Genomic DNA, 16,443 nt, shown 5'->3' on the forward strand with positions numbered 1-16,443 from the left:
GAATGAATGCATGAATGTGCCCAGTGGAATTCTGTCCATGTTGTGGGCATGATTTGGCAATTCACACTTTGCTAGTAAGTACTGCAAGCACATGATGCCTTTGATGGTCCTTGACCCCAACGCATTACAAGCCTCCCATTTCCTTCTGTACTTAGGACCCTTTCTAACTGACCAGTGTAACAGTGTAAAGTGGTTGTGTAGAGAAGGAAAAAGTAAGGAAGGGGACAAAAAGTAAGGAAGAGATGAAAGGGGAATCAGAAAACATGGCAGAGCAGAGAGCCTATCAAAGAGAGAGGAAATAGGAGCACAAAATAGGGATTTCCCAGGTGGTCCAGTGGTTAAGACTCAGCGCTCCCAAAGCAGGGGAACTGGGTTTAATCCTTGGTCATGGAACTAGATTCCATATGCCACAAGTAAGGTCCCACATGCCACAACTAAGACCTAGCACAGTTAAATAAATAAATAAAAACAGATATATAAAAAAAGAAGCACTGAATTAAAAGGGACGAGAGAGGCATGAAAGAAACAAATTATTTTTTCAGCAGTAGTTAGAGCCCCTTACAAGCTTCTCCTCCTTGGCAGGGGGGCTCCTCAAGTAGTAGCAGAGAGGAGCGTAGATGATGTCAGTGACCCCAATGATGACCATGAGCCAGGGGAAGCCAATGGCCCGCACAATGGCACCCCCGGTGGATGGACCTGTGAGGAATAAAGCAAATCTGCAAGCATCTATTGATTCTTGATCGCTTGGAGGACACAATGCTAGGGGCCAAAGGTGACCCAGAGGATGCCCCAGGGCCAAATATCTCAGAACCTTAGGAGGACCAGCCTCTTGGCTCCACTTTATGGGCAGGTAAACAGCCCATAAAGGGAGATTTGGGTTACCAGGTCCTGGTGTTCTGTCTCTCTGCCAACATACCTACTGCAAAGCCCATGCAAAAAGCCACATCAGCGATGGCATAGACACTGCCATAGACCGGGGCATGGCGCAGGTCCACCAAGTGTCCCATGATGGGCATCATAGAAGAATCCACCATGCCTGTGGTCAGAGCAAGTAGGGCACGGCCGTGAGTCCTACACACAGCCCCCTCCCTGTCTGTAACATCCCCTTCCGCCCCTCCCGCTTTACTCCACTGTCTCTGCCAGCTGTCTGTCCTCCCTCTTCACTGACACTCGTTCCCACCAGGAGTCATGAGCCTGTCTCTCGACACCCCTGCCAGCTTCTCTCCTATCCCCCCTGCCTTTCCATATACCCCCTCTGATCTGACCCCGAGCCAATATTCAGGAGCTTCCGGTCTCCTTTAAGGGTACTTCTTACCTATGGAAATGCCAAGCCCTGCATTGGGGCCAATGAGACCAAAAATATCATGAGCCAGAGGAACCTGTAGGAGGAAAGGAGGAAGAATTATCAGGAATCTGGTGAGGGGAGGGGGGGGGTCAGGTGGGACAGCACAAAAACAAAGGGTTTTCCTACGAAATGCATTTATCAACCAGGTACAATGTGCCACGTGTGTTATCTCTTGATTCTTACACCTCTGACGAAAAAGAATCTTTACCTTCATTTACAGAGATGAAATCTAAACTGGTTCCATTTGGGTTCAATGTCCCATCAAGAGTTTCAGAACATAAGCAGTGAGATCAAGTGTGATCCTCAGGTTTGACCCTGGAGTCACAGCAATGAATGGCCTATGGACTCTCCCTCCCCTTCCTCTACCCCCTCCACCCAGACACACACTTCTGTCCTCATTATACCTAGAGTGGAGTTTCCTCTCTTTTCTACCTGCAATATCATCCACAGGTGGTGGTGGTGTTATTTTTTTATATTTTATATCTTTTTTTTAATTGGTGTATACTTGCTTTACAGTGCTATGTTAGTTTCCTCTGTACAATGAACTGAATCAGCTATATGCATACATACATCCTCTCTCTCTTGCACCTCCCTCCCCTCTCCTCCCCATCCCACCCCTCTAGATCATCATAGAGCACCGAGCTGAGCTCCCTGTGCTATACAGGAGCTTCTCACTAGCTAGCTATTTAACACACAGTAGTGTATATATGTCGGTTCCAATCTCCTGATTCATCCCACCTTCCCTTCCCCCCATCCCCACCCCTGTCTGTGTCTGTGCCTCTGGGCACTGAGTCTGTCATACAGAGTGAAGTAAGTCAGAAAGAGAAAAACAAATACTATATATTAACGCATATATGTGGAATCTAGAAAAATGGTACAGATGAATCTATTTGCAAGGCAGAAGTAGAGACGCATACAGAGGTTTTAGTAAAACCCTGACTTGAAGCCAGTGGACCAAGAAGACAAAGAGTCGCCAACAACCAATTACCCACAGCTAGAGGGGCAGGTGGCGTGGTTTGTGTTGCTGCTTCAGCGGCTTGTGACATTCATTCTCTTACCCTCCCAATCCCCAACGGAAGCCTTGTTTTCCTCTTGCTGGGTCCTTACCTCCCTCCCTGGGTATTTGTCTCCTACACCTGCTACACTCGCATACTCACCCCTGAGAGGTTTTACATACCATTTAGATGTCACTAGCTAAAAACAGGGTCTTAGGAATGAATTAATTTTTTTAATTATTTCTTTTTAAATTTTATTTATTTATTGATGTGCTAGGTCTTTGTTGCCAAGTGGGCTTTTTTTTTTCCTCTAGTTACAGTGAGCAGTGGCTATTCTTCATTGCAGTGTGGGCTTCTCACTGTGGTGGCTTCTCTTGTTGTGGAGCACAGGCTCTAAGCACGCAGGCTTCAATAGTTGTGGCACATGGGCTTAGTTGTTCCACAGCATATGGGATCTTCCCAGACCAGGGATCGAGCCACGTCTCCTGCATTGGCAGGAGGATTCTTTATCACTGAGCCACGAGGGAAGCCCATGGGGGATATTTCTATTTCATTACTAGTACTGGTTAAGATTCACAGTGGGCTCCCTATGAGCCAGACACCACTGCAGTTTTGGTCTGGGTAATCCTTTGAGATGGCATCAGAATCCCCTGTACACAGATGTGGATGCTGAGCCAAGGGAGGTGATGTAATGAACTCAGAGTCACATGAGCAACAAATGGCCAAGCTGGGACTGGAGCCAGACCCCAATCAGGACTTCCTGCCTTTCTTGAGCACTGTACTCAGGGCTTTGCAGCCATCTCATTCCCCCTCAAGCCTAGGAGGCAAGGGTGCTTCTGATCTCCATGCTGGAGAGGAGAAAATGTAGGTTTAGAGGGCTTGGAGGGGACTCCTGGAAATAGAAAGGCCCTTCTTTCTTTCTTCCTCTACCAAACACCCTGGTGCTAGAGATGGAAGCACAGATAATGGTTCCTCTAGTGGCTCCTGGGATCCTGTCACTGTGAGGTATGTAAGTGAAGGCATGAAATGCACCATTCTACAGACCCCAAAAATAGATGCCAACGTGTATTGCTTCACGTGCATGCACGCTAAGTCACTTCAGTCATGTCTGACTCTGTGTGACCCTGTGGACTGTAGGCCACCAGGCTCCTCCATCCATGAGATTCTACAGGCAAGAATACTGGAATGGGTTTCCACTTCCTCCTCCAGGAGATCTTCCTGACCCAGGGATTGAACTCCCATCTCTCTCATCTCCTGCATTGGCAGGCAGGTTCTCTTACCACTAGTGCCACCTGAGAAGCCCATTGCTTCATGTGGCCATCCATAAAGCCTCAGATTTCTGTCTTCAGCTGCCCCCACTGCCCTCTCCCTCTCCTTCCCCAACTCCTTTCAGTGGGATGGCATAGCATCTCCCCCAGGGGTAAATTCCTACCTACACAGAAACAGTCTTTCTGACAGTCCTTGCCAAATCAATCCTCTGCTCATTTCAAAGGAAAGTTGTCTTTAAGTGTCTGACACTCTCCCCACCCTTTGACTCTCCCCAAAAGACCTTATTATACTTACACAAAGTAAGCTGGTACCTACTACCAACATCCCAATCAGGGAGCATAGCCACCTAAGAAAAAAAACAAAACAAAACAGCATTTTTCAAACAGCGCTAAGGGTTGAGATTCCTTCCACTTGCTACCCATCACCAACTCACTGGCCAGTCCTGCTATCCCTAATTCCAGGAACCCGTTGGGATGTGAGAAGATAAACACATCTCTACAGGACCAGTTTGTACTCAGGTGAGCCCTTCCCCAGTCCCTTATTCACCCCTCATCTCTTCCCTGGCTCCACACCTCTTCCCAGAGTAGAAGCAGACAAGGAACAATGAGACACGGTCTTCCTTCCCTTAGAAGAGGAATCAGTTGACTCAGAAGGTCCTTTCCCCTTGGGAACAATGCTCTAACTTAATGTTGCTGTTGCTTAACTCAGCCTATATCTCTCATCAATACATATTCTATCTGGTCTTCAGGGTCCATCTCAAAAACCACAAAAACACACCAAACTTCCTTCCTTCTCTGATTTCCTATGGAAATGTTTTTTAAAATTACTTTTCAAATTTTTACATCACACTCCAAAGGTAAAATTAAAGCTGTTCTCACTGTAGTTGGAGGAAAGAAATTCAGACTTATACCTCTTAGCCCCCAACCCTTTTTACACTTGGTGGCCTTTGGAGAGTTCCCTGGGGCTCCATGGAAAGCAGTTTGACAACCACCTGTCTCTGGGTACTGTTTTCTCCATACCTGTTCTCTGTGGAGTTTATTTTATCTCTTCAACTGGACAACAAACATCTAGAAAGTAAAGGTTGCCCCTCATATATTCACTGCATCTTCCATAGCAACAAGCTCAGGACCAACCCTTTCTCTATACTGCCCTCACCAGCTATCCATTCCCACCCTTAGAACAAGCATCTGCTGGTACTTGTTCTAAATTTTCAACCTCTGACAAGCTATCATCCATCATCCCAGGTGCAGGGAACACCTCAGAAGACTCTCCCATCTGACTTTTCCCAGATCCCCAGGCTACATACCGACCCATCTTGTTGGCCAGCACACCAAAGAGGCTGGTGCCAATGAGGTAGGACACGCTGGCGGGCAAGAAGGCTAGACCTGCAGAAAGACACAGGTCCTCACCTTAGGCTGCTCTGAAACATCCTGGGTCTTACAAGACAGTGAGGTCTCCCCATTACCTTCAAGGATCCCAAACCATTGTTTTGTGGGTTAGAGATCCCTGGGCAAACCCAGAGCAGATGACATAGGGCTCCCACGCCTCTGCTGTCCTCAAGAGCAGGGCTTTGTTTAGATTTTCTTGGGCTCCAAAATCACTGCAGACAGTGACTTCAGCTAGGAAATTAAAAGACACTTGCTCCTTGGAAGAAAAGCTACGACAAACCTAGATAGAGTATTAAAAAGCAGAGGCATCACTTTGCTGACTAAGGTCCATATAGTCAAAGCTATGGTTTTTTCAGTAGTCATGTACAGATGTGAGAGCTGGACCATAAAGAAAGCTGAGCACTGACGAACTGATGCTATCAAATTGTGGTACTGGAGAAGACTCTTGAGAGTCCCTTGGACTGTAGGGAGATCAAACCAATCAATCCTAAAGGAAATCAACCCCCTGAATATTCATTGGAAGTACTGATGCTGAAGCTCTAATACTTTGGCCACCTGATGTGAAGAACTGACTCATTGGAAAAAACCCTGATGCTGGGAAAGAATGAGGGCAGGAGGAGAAGGGGATGACAGAGGATGAGACGGTTGGATGGCACCACCAACTCAATGGAGATGAGTTTGAGTAAACTCCGAGAAAACAGTGAAGGACAGGGAAGACTGGCATGCTGCAGTCCATAGGGTTAAACCAGAGTTTAACCAACTCTGGTTTAGTCGCAGAGTTAAACCAACTTAGTGACTGAACAAACACATTTAACATCACGTCCCCCTCTAGCTCCCCTCTTAGACTTCCTGATGAATGACTTTGCTGAGCCATTCTCATGTATAAAATACCCGTGATTATCAGCATAAGAGCATGAGCTTTAGAGAAAGACATACAGTACATACTTCCTGGGAAGTAAAATTTCTGCCTTATTATTTACCTGCTCTTCTATTGCTCTAACAATGCCTTTTATTTTTGGCCACACCACACAGCTTGTGGAAACTTAGTTCCCCAACCAGGGACTGAACCCATGCCCTCTGCAGTGGAAACATGGAGTCCTGGTCCAGCACTGGACGGCCAGGGAATTCCCTCTGATGGTGACTTTGAATAAGTTACTAAACCTTTCTGATCTTTGGTATGCACATCCAGTAAACACAAAGCTGTGGTTCTATCACACTAGATTACATGAAGAAGCAAATTAGATATTAATAAATGTAAAAGAATATTGTAAACTGAAGCCTTTGTCCCATTGTTTTTTGTGAAAATAGAGTCAAGCATCCTGGAGCATGGGCTTTGCTGCTGGGTTCAAACTGTGGCTTAACCACTCTGTGACCATGGGAAATTTACCCTCTCTGAGTCTTATTTTTTATTTCATTTTTTCAGTATTTTAAATGAGCTTTTACTATGTAGCAGGTATTCCAGGAACCAAGATTAGAAGAGTGAATAAAATAGACAAAATCCTAGCCTCCAGGGAGCTTACATTCCAAGGGAGGGAGATAGACAACAAACAAGTAAATAAATAAATGAAAAAAGATGACTTAGACAGTGATAAGTTCTGTGAAGAAAGTTTAAAGTGGTGATATGGAAGAGTGACCAGGAATAAGGGATAACGTAGATTCAGGGGGTTAGGGAAGACTCCTTTGAGAAGGTAGTATTTAAACTGAGAACTGAATAACCAAAACAGGGTTTTTTTAGCTGGAAAAACAAACAAAAACACCTAATGCAAATAGGAAGGCTTATTGAATGGACAAGTCTCCAGTTCTGAAGAGAGATCCTAAAGAAAAATAAAAGGGTTCAACTAATTGGTTTATAAATTAGTTTTCTTTTTTTTAATATTTATTTATTTGTCTGTGTTGGGTCTTAATTTTGTGATGGGAAATCTTCGCTGCAGTATACACTATCTTTAGTTGCAGCTTGTGGGATCTAGTTCCCTGTGTTTGTGTACGTGTACTCAGTTGTGTCAGACTCTTTGCAACCCCATGGACTGTAGCCCTTCAGGGTCCTCCATCCATGTGAAAGTGAAGTTGCTCAGTCGTGTCCGACTCTTTGTGACCCCATGGATTGTAGCCTACCATAGGAAAAGGAGTATGTCAAGGCTGTATATTGTCACCCTGCTTATTTAACTTATATGCAGAGTACATCATGAGAAATGCTGGACTGGAAGAAGCACAAGCTGGAATCAAGATTGCCGGGAGAAATATCAATAACCTCAGATATGCAGATGACACCACCCTTATGGCAGAAAGTGAAAAGGAACTCAAAAGCCTCTTGATGAAAGTGAAAGTGGAGACTGAAAAAGTTGGCTTAAAGCTCAACATTCAGAAAACGAAGATCATGGCATCCGGCCCCATCACTTCATGGGAAATAGATGGGGAAACAGTGGAAACAGTGTCAGACTTTATTTTTGGGGGCTCCAAAATCACTGCAGATGATTTTGGAGATGGTGACTGCAGCCATGAAATTAAAAGACGGTTACTCCTTGGAAGGAAAGTTATGACCAACCTAGATAGCATATTCAAAAGCAGAGACATTACTTTACCAACAAAGGTTCATCTAGTCAAGGCTATGGTTTTTCCTGTGGTCATGTTTGGATGTGAGAGTTGGACTGTGAAGAAGGCTGAGTGCCGAAGAATTGATGCTTTTGAACTGTGGTGTTGGAGAAGACGCTTGAGAGTCCCTTGGACTTCAAGGAAATCCAACCAGTCCATTCTGAAGGAGATCAGTCCTGGGATTTCTTTAGATGGAATGATGCTAAAGCTGAAACTCCAATACTTTGGCCACCTCATGTGAAGAGTTGACTCATTGGAAAAGACTCTGATACTGGGAGGGATTGGGGGAAGGAGGAGAAGGGGACGACAGAGGATGAGATGGCTGGATGGCATCACTGACTCGATGGACGTGAGTCTGGGTGAACTCCGGGAGTTGGTGATGGACAGGGAGGCCTGGCATGCTGCGATTCATGGGGTTGCAAAGAGTCGGACACAACTGAGCGACTGAACTGAACTGAGGCTCCTCCATCCATGGGATTTTCCAGGCAAGAGTACTGGAGTGGGTTGCCATTTCTTTCTCCAGGGGATCTTCCCAACCCAGGGATTGAACCCTGGTCTCCCGCATTGCAGGCAGACGCTTTAATCTCTGAGCTACCAGGGAAGCCCTAAGAATACTAGAGTGGGTTGCTATTTCCTTCTACAGGGGATCTACCCAACCCAGGAATCTAACCCGAGTCTCTTACATCTCCTGCACTGACAGGCAAATTCTTTACCACTAGCACCACCTGGGAAGCCACCTGACCAGGGATCAAACCTGGGCTGCCTGCATTGGTGGGGTGGAGCCTCAGCCACTGGATCACCAAGGAAGTCCCTACCAATTCTATTCTTAAAGCCAGGGGAATGGCTGGGATGACCCATGAAAGATCAGAGAGAGAACATGCATCTATGGTCTGAGCCTTCAGGGACTCCTTCCTTTAAAAGTTAACAAAAGAGGAGGTGATTGCAAAGGTGATAGTAGCTAGTTAAACAGATGACAGGAGATGGAATCCAGAAGGGAAAGGAAAAGAAAAGGAAAGAAAAAAGAAGTTTGGCCTCTGAAGGAGTTGGAACATTTCAACCATACAGAGAAGGCCCTAGATGTGCACACAGGTCCAGGGAAGTAAGTATATCTAGTGATGAGAACATGCAAGGTCCCTTTTTGTTGCTTCTATTTCCTCAATGAATGACTAGGAGTTGAGAATGATGAAGGTGAAGGGATGAGAATGTGGAGGAGGTTTGAATGGAATAGTGCAAGCCAGTCCTTTCAGAAAGTAGGAAGAATGAAACTAGGGACTTAAAAGAAAGATTATTTATTTTAAGTGATAGTGTGAAAGTCCACTTTAGATTCATGGCCTTTTTTTTTTTTTTTCCTTGTCCTCTTTAAAAACTTTTCATTTCTTTTTTTTTTTTTTTAATTTTAGATTTATGGCCATCGATACAAGGTGAGACCAATAGCCAAGTATGTGTTTTCCTATAGCCCCATTTCACTGTTCAGGTGCAGGCAAGGAGTGGGCAACCAGACAGACTTAACGAGACTTAAGGCTTCTCATGTGACAATCCCAGAGGAAGAGCAGATGGGGCAAAGGCATTAACAATGCTTTCAAAGGAGTGACATTAATGATGAATGCGGATTCATCATATGAACTACAAACTTAGTAAAGAAAGAGGTGCAGGGACATCTCTGGTGGTCTGGAGATTAAGACTCTGTGTTTCTGATGCCAAGGATATGAGTTCAATCCCTAGCTGAAGAACTAAGATCCCACATGCCTCACAACCAATAAATAAATAAGAAAGAAGTGAACACATGAGTAGTGATGTAAACAGAGAGAGAACTGAATGGACTGCTGATCTCAGTGTAGCCAAAATGTGTTAATATAAGGATATTAGAAGACCTAATACCCTGGTGGTATTGGAGAAGACTCTTGAGAGTCCCCTTGGACTGCAAGGAGATCCAACCAGTCCATCCTAAAGGAAATCAGTCCTGAATATTCATTGGAAGGACTGGTGTTGAAGCTGAAACTCCAATACTTTGGCCACCTGATGCAGAGAGCTGACTCATTTGAAAAGACCCTGATGCTGGGAAAGATTGAAGGCGGGAGGAGAAGGAGACGACAGAGGATGAGATGGTTGGATGGCATCACCGACTCGATGGACATGAATTTGGGTAAACTGCTGGAGTTGGTGATGGACAGGGAGGCCTGGCGTGCTGTAGTCCATGGGGTCACAAAGAGTCGGACACAACTGAGCAACTAAACTGATACTGATCAGAAGACCCGAGCAGGGAATACGGAAGGTGATAACCTGGAGTTGACATTTCAGAGGTGTTTCAATTAATGTTGATTTCAAGGTCCATATTACAGAAACTTTGATTGGTTATGGTGGAGAGGAGAAGGTCATTGCAAGAAAGTAGATTAAGGAATAGGCTGAGATGTTGGTAGAGTTATCCACCTGGATACTAAAGTCAAAAGTGGTGACAAGAGTAAAGGTGAAAAGAATATGAACCAGATGTTGGTGGATTTAATGAAAGAGAAGGGACACCTCAGGGATCAGTAGATAATTGCAATGAAGAGGGGTGGGGTGGTACAATCTGATGACATGATCTTCAATGGAATCAGGGTCTTTTTTTCTTTGAGGCTGTACCAGGCAGCATGAACCAGTGGGATCTTGGTTCCCTGACCAGGGATATATCTAACCTCTGCCCCACGGCTTTAGAAGCACAAAGTCTTAACCATTGGACCACCAGGGAAGTCCCTGGGAATCAGAGTTGAAGGAAAATGAGGAAGAAATGACTTAGAAGCAGCAAAAGAAAGCCAAGTCTGAAGGAATGTGTGTGTGTGTGTGCGCACACGCGCTTAGTCGCTCAGTTGTGTCTGATGATTTGTGACCCCATAGACTGTAATCCACCAGTCTCCTCTGTCCATGGGATTTTCCAGGCAAGAATACTGGAGTGGGTTTGCCATTTCCTTCTCCAGGGGATCTTTCTGGGTTTCCTGCATTTCAGGTGGATTCTTTACCATCTCAAGTACCAGGGAAGCCCCAGGACTTCCATCAATGGGAGTGTGGGAAAATGGTGTTCTCAGAAAACATTTAGGTCTTAAGGCAAGAAGATGAAAGAAGTGTTCAGAGAAGAGGCTGAGGGCATAGGTATCAGGGAGTGTTTGACAGGAGGATTCCTACCTGCTGTTTCTCATAAGTCCTCTGTTCCTTATCAGTGGAACAGCAAGCTGCTTCCAGGACTGAGGTCATTATGTGAGACAGGCTTGAATCTCCTTCAGTAAACATTCTCTTTACGACAAAACTGCTTAGTCTCGATCCTCTTTCTTGAGGTATGGATTGTCTCCTGAGCCGGTGACCATTATTAATCCCTTGTTCCCTTGGTAACGGTTGCTGTATGTTTGGTTTTCTGATCTTTATCATTGTCAAAATAAATTTCTTGTACAACAGCCTATATATACTCACAGAAAGATCATTGAAGCACCTTTGCTCCATCAGAGCTTGGGTCCCCGTGTCTTTCTTTCTTTCTTTCTCTCTCTCTCCTTCCTTCCCTCCGGCTCTCTCTTTCACTTTCTTATCATCGACTCCAGACCACCAGGTTCCGGTCCATTAAAGGACCACAACAAGTGGCGCCCAGAACAGGGACTCTGGCATACGTGGCATTTCTGACAGAGTGACTCAAGAGACCTATTGAGGTCGGGACCTATTGAGGTCAGTAAGTACTAAGACACGGGTCAAACGGCTGGAAAGCCCCATCATTTCTCTACTTTACCTCACCATTTGTTTAAAGCTCAGGGACTTTTGGTTTCGTGCCAATGAATAGAGGCTTGCTTTCAAACAATGGTTGAGTGCAATCCTTGGTTCCCTGATAAAGGCAGTTTTGATTTAGAAATTTGGCACTGGGTCAAAGAAAATGTTGAATGAGCCTCCAGGCAAGGAACAAATATTCCCACTGATTTCTGGCTCCTATGGGCTCTCATTAAAGCTGTAATTCTGCCATTTCAAGGTAAATTCTAGCCCTCCCAATATTTGACAACAGACAGAACGCTTATTACATGAATATAAATTAAATGATAAAACTTTACAAAAATGCAAACTAGTACAGCCACTATGGAGAACAGTGTGGAGATTCCTTAAAAAACTGGAAATAGACCTGCCTTATGATCCAGCAATCCCACTGCTGGGCATACACACTGAGGAAACCAGAAGGGAAAGAGACACGAGTACCCCAATGTTCATCGCAGCACTGTTTATAATAGCCAGGACATGGAAGCAACCTAGATGTCCATCAGCAGATGAATGGATAAGAAAGCAGTGGTACATATACACAATGGAGTATTATTCAGCCATTAAAAAGAATACATTTGAATCAGTTCTAATGAGGTGGATGAAACTGGAGCCTATTATACAGAGTGAAGTAAGCCAGAAAGAAAAACACCAATACAGTATACTAACGCATATATATGGAATTTAGAAAGATGGTAACAATAACCCTGTGTACAAGACAGCAAAAGAGACACTGATGTATAGAACAGTCTTATGGGCTCTGTGAGAGCGGGAGAGGGTGGGAAGATTTGGGAGAATGGCATTGAAACATGTAAAATATCATGTATGAAACGAGTGCCAGTCCAGGTTCGATGCACGATACTGGATGCGTGGGGCTGGTGCACTGGGACGACCCAGAGGGATGGAATGGGGAGGGAGGAGGGAGGAGGGTTCAGGATGGGGAACACATGTATACCTGTGGCAGATTCATTTTGATATTTGGCAAAACTAATACAGTTATGTAAAGTCTAAAAATAAAATAAAATTTAAAAAAATGTAAAAAAAACCAAACAAACAAAAAAAAACTTTACAAAAAGCCCAATTAAAACAACATAAAATATTTCAAAATTTTCCTACAAGCCCTGCTTCAGCTGCTCCAAATGCTCCTCCTCCACCAGCAGGCACAAATCCAAAAGTCTCTCCTTTGCTAGAATCTAATGATTCTAACAACGACTTTCTTGAGACAACTTTTGACACTAAAACCGGCAATACTTTTTTAGATAATAATGATCAGTCATTAACACAGACTCATATTTGCAAAAAATTAGCACTTACTCGCTGTCCTCCACAACAGAGGCTCTCTGAAGTACTGGCTTTGCAATCACAAGTTTCTGACAGTGACGGTTTCTCCGTCTTTCCAGTTTGAAGAAATCCTGATGCTCAAGGGCACAAAATACCTCAATATGATGGTATCAATCTTTTTTACATGCAACAAATGAAAAAGGCTGTAACTATGTATGACCCACATTTGCCTTTTACTAAAGAGCTTCTAAATGTTGTGGCATCTTCTATTGGAAACTTTATTCCCTAAGATTGGTGAACTTTAATAAAAGCTCGCCTTAAACCAGGAGAATATCTTCAATGGACAATGTGGTTTCATGATATAGCCAGAGATCATGCTAACAAGAATGCTCGAGCTGGCACTCCACAAAACCAAATTACTTTTGAAATGTTAACTGACGCCAGACAATTTGATACCATAGAAGCTCAAATACAATGCCCTCCCTTGTTGCATGAACAATTAAAAACAGTGGCCATTGAAGCTTGGGATCGAATTACTCCTCAAGAAGAGCCTACAGGTAGCTACACTAAAATATTCAGATCAGATCAGATCAGATCAGTCGCTCAGTCCTGTCCGACTCTTTGCAACCCCCTGAATTGCAGCATGCCAGGCCTCCCTGTCCATCACCAACTTCCGGAGTTCACTCAGACTCACATCCATCGAGTCAGTGATGCCATCCAGCCATCTCATCCTCTGTTGTCCCCTTCTCCTCTTGCCCCCAATCCCTCCCAGCATCAGAGTCTTTTCCAATGAGTCAACTCTTCACATGAGGTGGCCAAAGTACTGGAGTTTCAGCTTTAGCATCATTCCTTCCAAAGAAATCCCAGGGCTGATCTCCTTCAGAATGGACTGGTTGGATCTCCTTGCAGTCCAAGGGACTCTCAAGAGTCTTCTCCAACACCACAGTTCAAAAGCATCAATTCTTCAGTGTTCAGCCTTCTTCACAGTCCAACTCTCACATCCATACATGACCACAGGAAAAACCATAGCCTTAATTAGACGAACCTTTGTTGGTAAAGTAATGTCTCTGCTTTTGAATATGCTATCTAGGTTGGTCATAACTTTCCTTCCAAGGAGTAAGCGTCTTTTAATTTCATAGCTGCAGTCACCATCTGCAGTGATTTTGGAGCCCAGAAAAACAAAGTCTGACACTGTTTCCACTGTTTCCCCATCTATTTCCCATGAAGTGATGGGACTGGATGCCATGATCTTCGTTTTCTGAATGTTGAGCTTTAAGCCAACTTTTTCACTCTCCACTTTAAGCCAACTTTTTCACTCTCCACTTTCACTTTCATCAAGAGGCTTTTTAGTTCCTGTTCACTTTCTGCCATAAGGGTGGTGTCATCTGCATATCTGAGGTTATTGATATTTCTCCCAGCAATCTTGATTCCAGCTTGTGTTTCTTCCAGTCCAGCATTTCTCATGATGTACTCTGCATATAAATTAAATAAACAGGGTGACAATATATAGCCTTGACATACTCCTTTTCTTATTTGGAACCAGTCTGTTGTTCCATGTCCAGTTCTAACTCTTGCTTCCTGACCTGCATACAAATTTCTCAAGAGGCAGATCAGGTGGTCTGGGATTCCCATCTCTTTCAGAATTTTCCACAGTTTATTGTGATCCACACAGTCAAAGGCTTTGGCATAGTCAATAAAGCAGAAATAGATGTTTTTCTGGAACTCTCTTGCTTTTTCCATGATCCAGTGGATGTTGGCAATTTGATCTCTGGTTCCTCTGCCTTTTCTAAAACCAGCTTGAACATCTGGAAGTTCACGGTTCACATATTGCTGAATCCTGGCTTGGAGAATTTTGAGCATTACTTTACTAGCGTGTGAGATGAGTGCAATTGTGCAATTAACTAGATTAGAAACTGCTATTTCCCGTACTGTAATTGGAGAAGAAACCAAAAAAAGAGCTAGAGAAATTACTTGCTTATGAGAATGCAAATCAGGAATGTCAAAAAGCTATGGCTCCAATTCATGAGACTGGGACTATTATTGATTATTTGAAGGCTTGCTGCAATCTAGGATCAGAAACTCAAAAGATGCAAATCCTAGCTGAGACAATGGCTGCTGCCTTTAGAAAGGGAAATGAAGGATGCTTTACATGTGGAAATAAAAAGCATTTGAAAAGGGACTGCCCTAAGAAGGCTAATAAAAAACTTCCAAGAATCTGCCCTCGCTGCCATAGAGGAATGCATTTGGCCAAATATTGTAAATCTAAATTTGATATTGAAAGAAAACCTATTCCAGGAAACTCCAAGCAGGGGACCCCCCAGGTCCCCTTCAACAAAAACCAGGGGCAAATTTTATCTTTTCCCTCAATCCCTCAAACCCTCAACATCTGGCAGTACTGCCGTCGATATACCAGCCTTAAATGATTTTTTCCTTTACCCTCAAACAGTCCCTTCTAAAAAAACTACCGGACTTTTTGGACCCCTGTCCCCACAAACCTTCGGTCTTTTACTTGGCCAATCTAGTTTGACTTCTAAAGGAATTACTGTTCACCCTTGAATAATTGATTCAGATTATAAAGGAGAGATTCAAATTATGATGTCATCTCAGATTCTATGACAATTCAAAAAGGGGGACAAAATTGCTCAATTACTTCTTTTACCTTACATTTCTATTAACTCTTTAATAATGTATGGACAGGCGGATTTGGCAGTACAGATCAAAAACAATCCTTATGGACATCATTGGTATCTGAATATGCCCAACCAAATATAAATATAAAAATTAATGATAAAAAATTTTCTGGTCTCCTCGACACTGGATCTAATATTAATATTACTATTATTTCCAAACACTTATGGCCCAAATCCTGGCCTATACAAAAAAATCTCTTGCCAAATTGCAGGAATTTCTCAAACCAAAGTACAAGAAATTTATCGAAATGTTCAAATCTACCCATATGAAGGACCAGAAGGCCAGCCTGCAACATTAAGACCTTATGTGATAGATGCACCCCTTAATCTAATAGGAAGGGACTTATACAAAGGCAAACTCAGATATACATTCCACATTTTTCCTAATGACCACTGCTCATTTAACAAACAAAGCAATTATTAAAATAACTTGGAAAAATGACGAGCCTATTTGGACAGAGCAATGGCCCCTTATGAAAGAAAAATTACAGGCTGCTAAAGAACTTATAGACACACAATTAGAATTAAAACATATTGAGGAATCTTGCTCTCCTTGGAACGCTCCTATTTTTGTTATAAAAAAGAAATCTAACAAATGGCATCTCTTAACAGACCTTAGAAAAGTTAATGCATCTATGAAACCTATGGTGCATTACAACCAAGGATCCCATCACCTACTACTATTCCTCAAAATTGGCACATTATTATTACTGATTTACAAGATTGCTTTTTAAATATACCTTTACACCCTTTAGACAGAGAGATTCACTTTCTCTCTCCTTTTTCCTAATCACATCGGGCCTCATAAAAGATTTCAATAGACTGTGTTATCTCAAGGTATGCTTAACAGTCCTACTATTTGTCAAAATTTTGTAGCCAAGACTTTACATCCAATGTGACAGCAATTCCCTCATGTGTATATCATTAATAATATACTGTAACTACAAAAAGGAGAAATGATATTTTTGACACTGAGTAGCCATGATATTCTTTAGACTCCAGAAAAAAACTGTTTAAAATAAAATATTTTTTGAAATTGCAAAACCGGTTCTTCTTACACGTGCAGTTAAGAAAAGGTTAACTTGTTAAAATACTTTTTGGGTGCTCCAATTCTGCCTGGGAAACAA

The 16,443-nt window shown here is 43.2% G+C and overlaps 1 protein-coding gene across 1 annotated transcript in view; it reads right to left on the reverse strand.

The window, feature by feature from the left end:
* SLC18A1 (solute carrier family 18 member A1) overlaps nt 1–16,443 on the reverse strand; it is a 64,796-nt gene that overhangs the window by 1,306 nt on the left and 47,047 nt on the right. The window contains exons 13-17 of the mRNA XM_006054007.4: nt 4,916–4,994; nt 3,904–3,955; nt 1,316–1,379; nt 917–1,036; nt 563–696 (exon numbers count right to left, since the gene is read on the reverse strand). Coding sequence (XP_006054069.3) covers nt 563–696; nt 917–1,036; nt 1,316–1,379; nt 3,904–3,955; nt 4,916–4,994 — 449 coding nt within the window. The remainder of the gene's footprint in view (nt 1–562; nt 697–916; nt 1,037–1,315; nt 1,380–3,903; nt 3,956–4,915; nt 4,995–16,443) is intronic.

The sequence above is a fragment of the Bubalus bubalis genome, chromosome 3 (genome assembly GCF_019923935.1).
Source record: "Bubalus bubalis isolate 160015118507 breed Murrah chromosome 3, NDDB_SH_1, whole genome shotgun sequence".
NCBI lineage: Eukaryota > Metazoa > Chordata > Mammalia > Artiodactyla > Bovidae > Bubalus > Bubalus bubalis.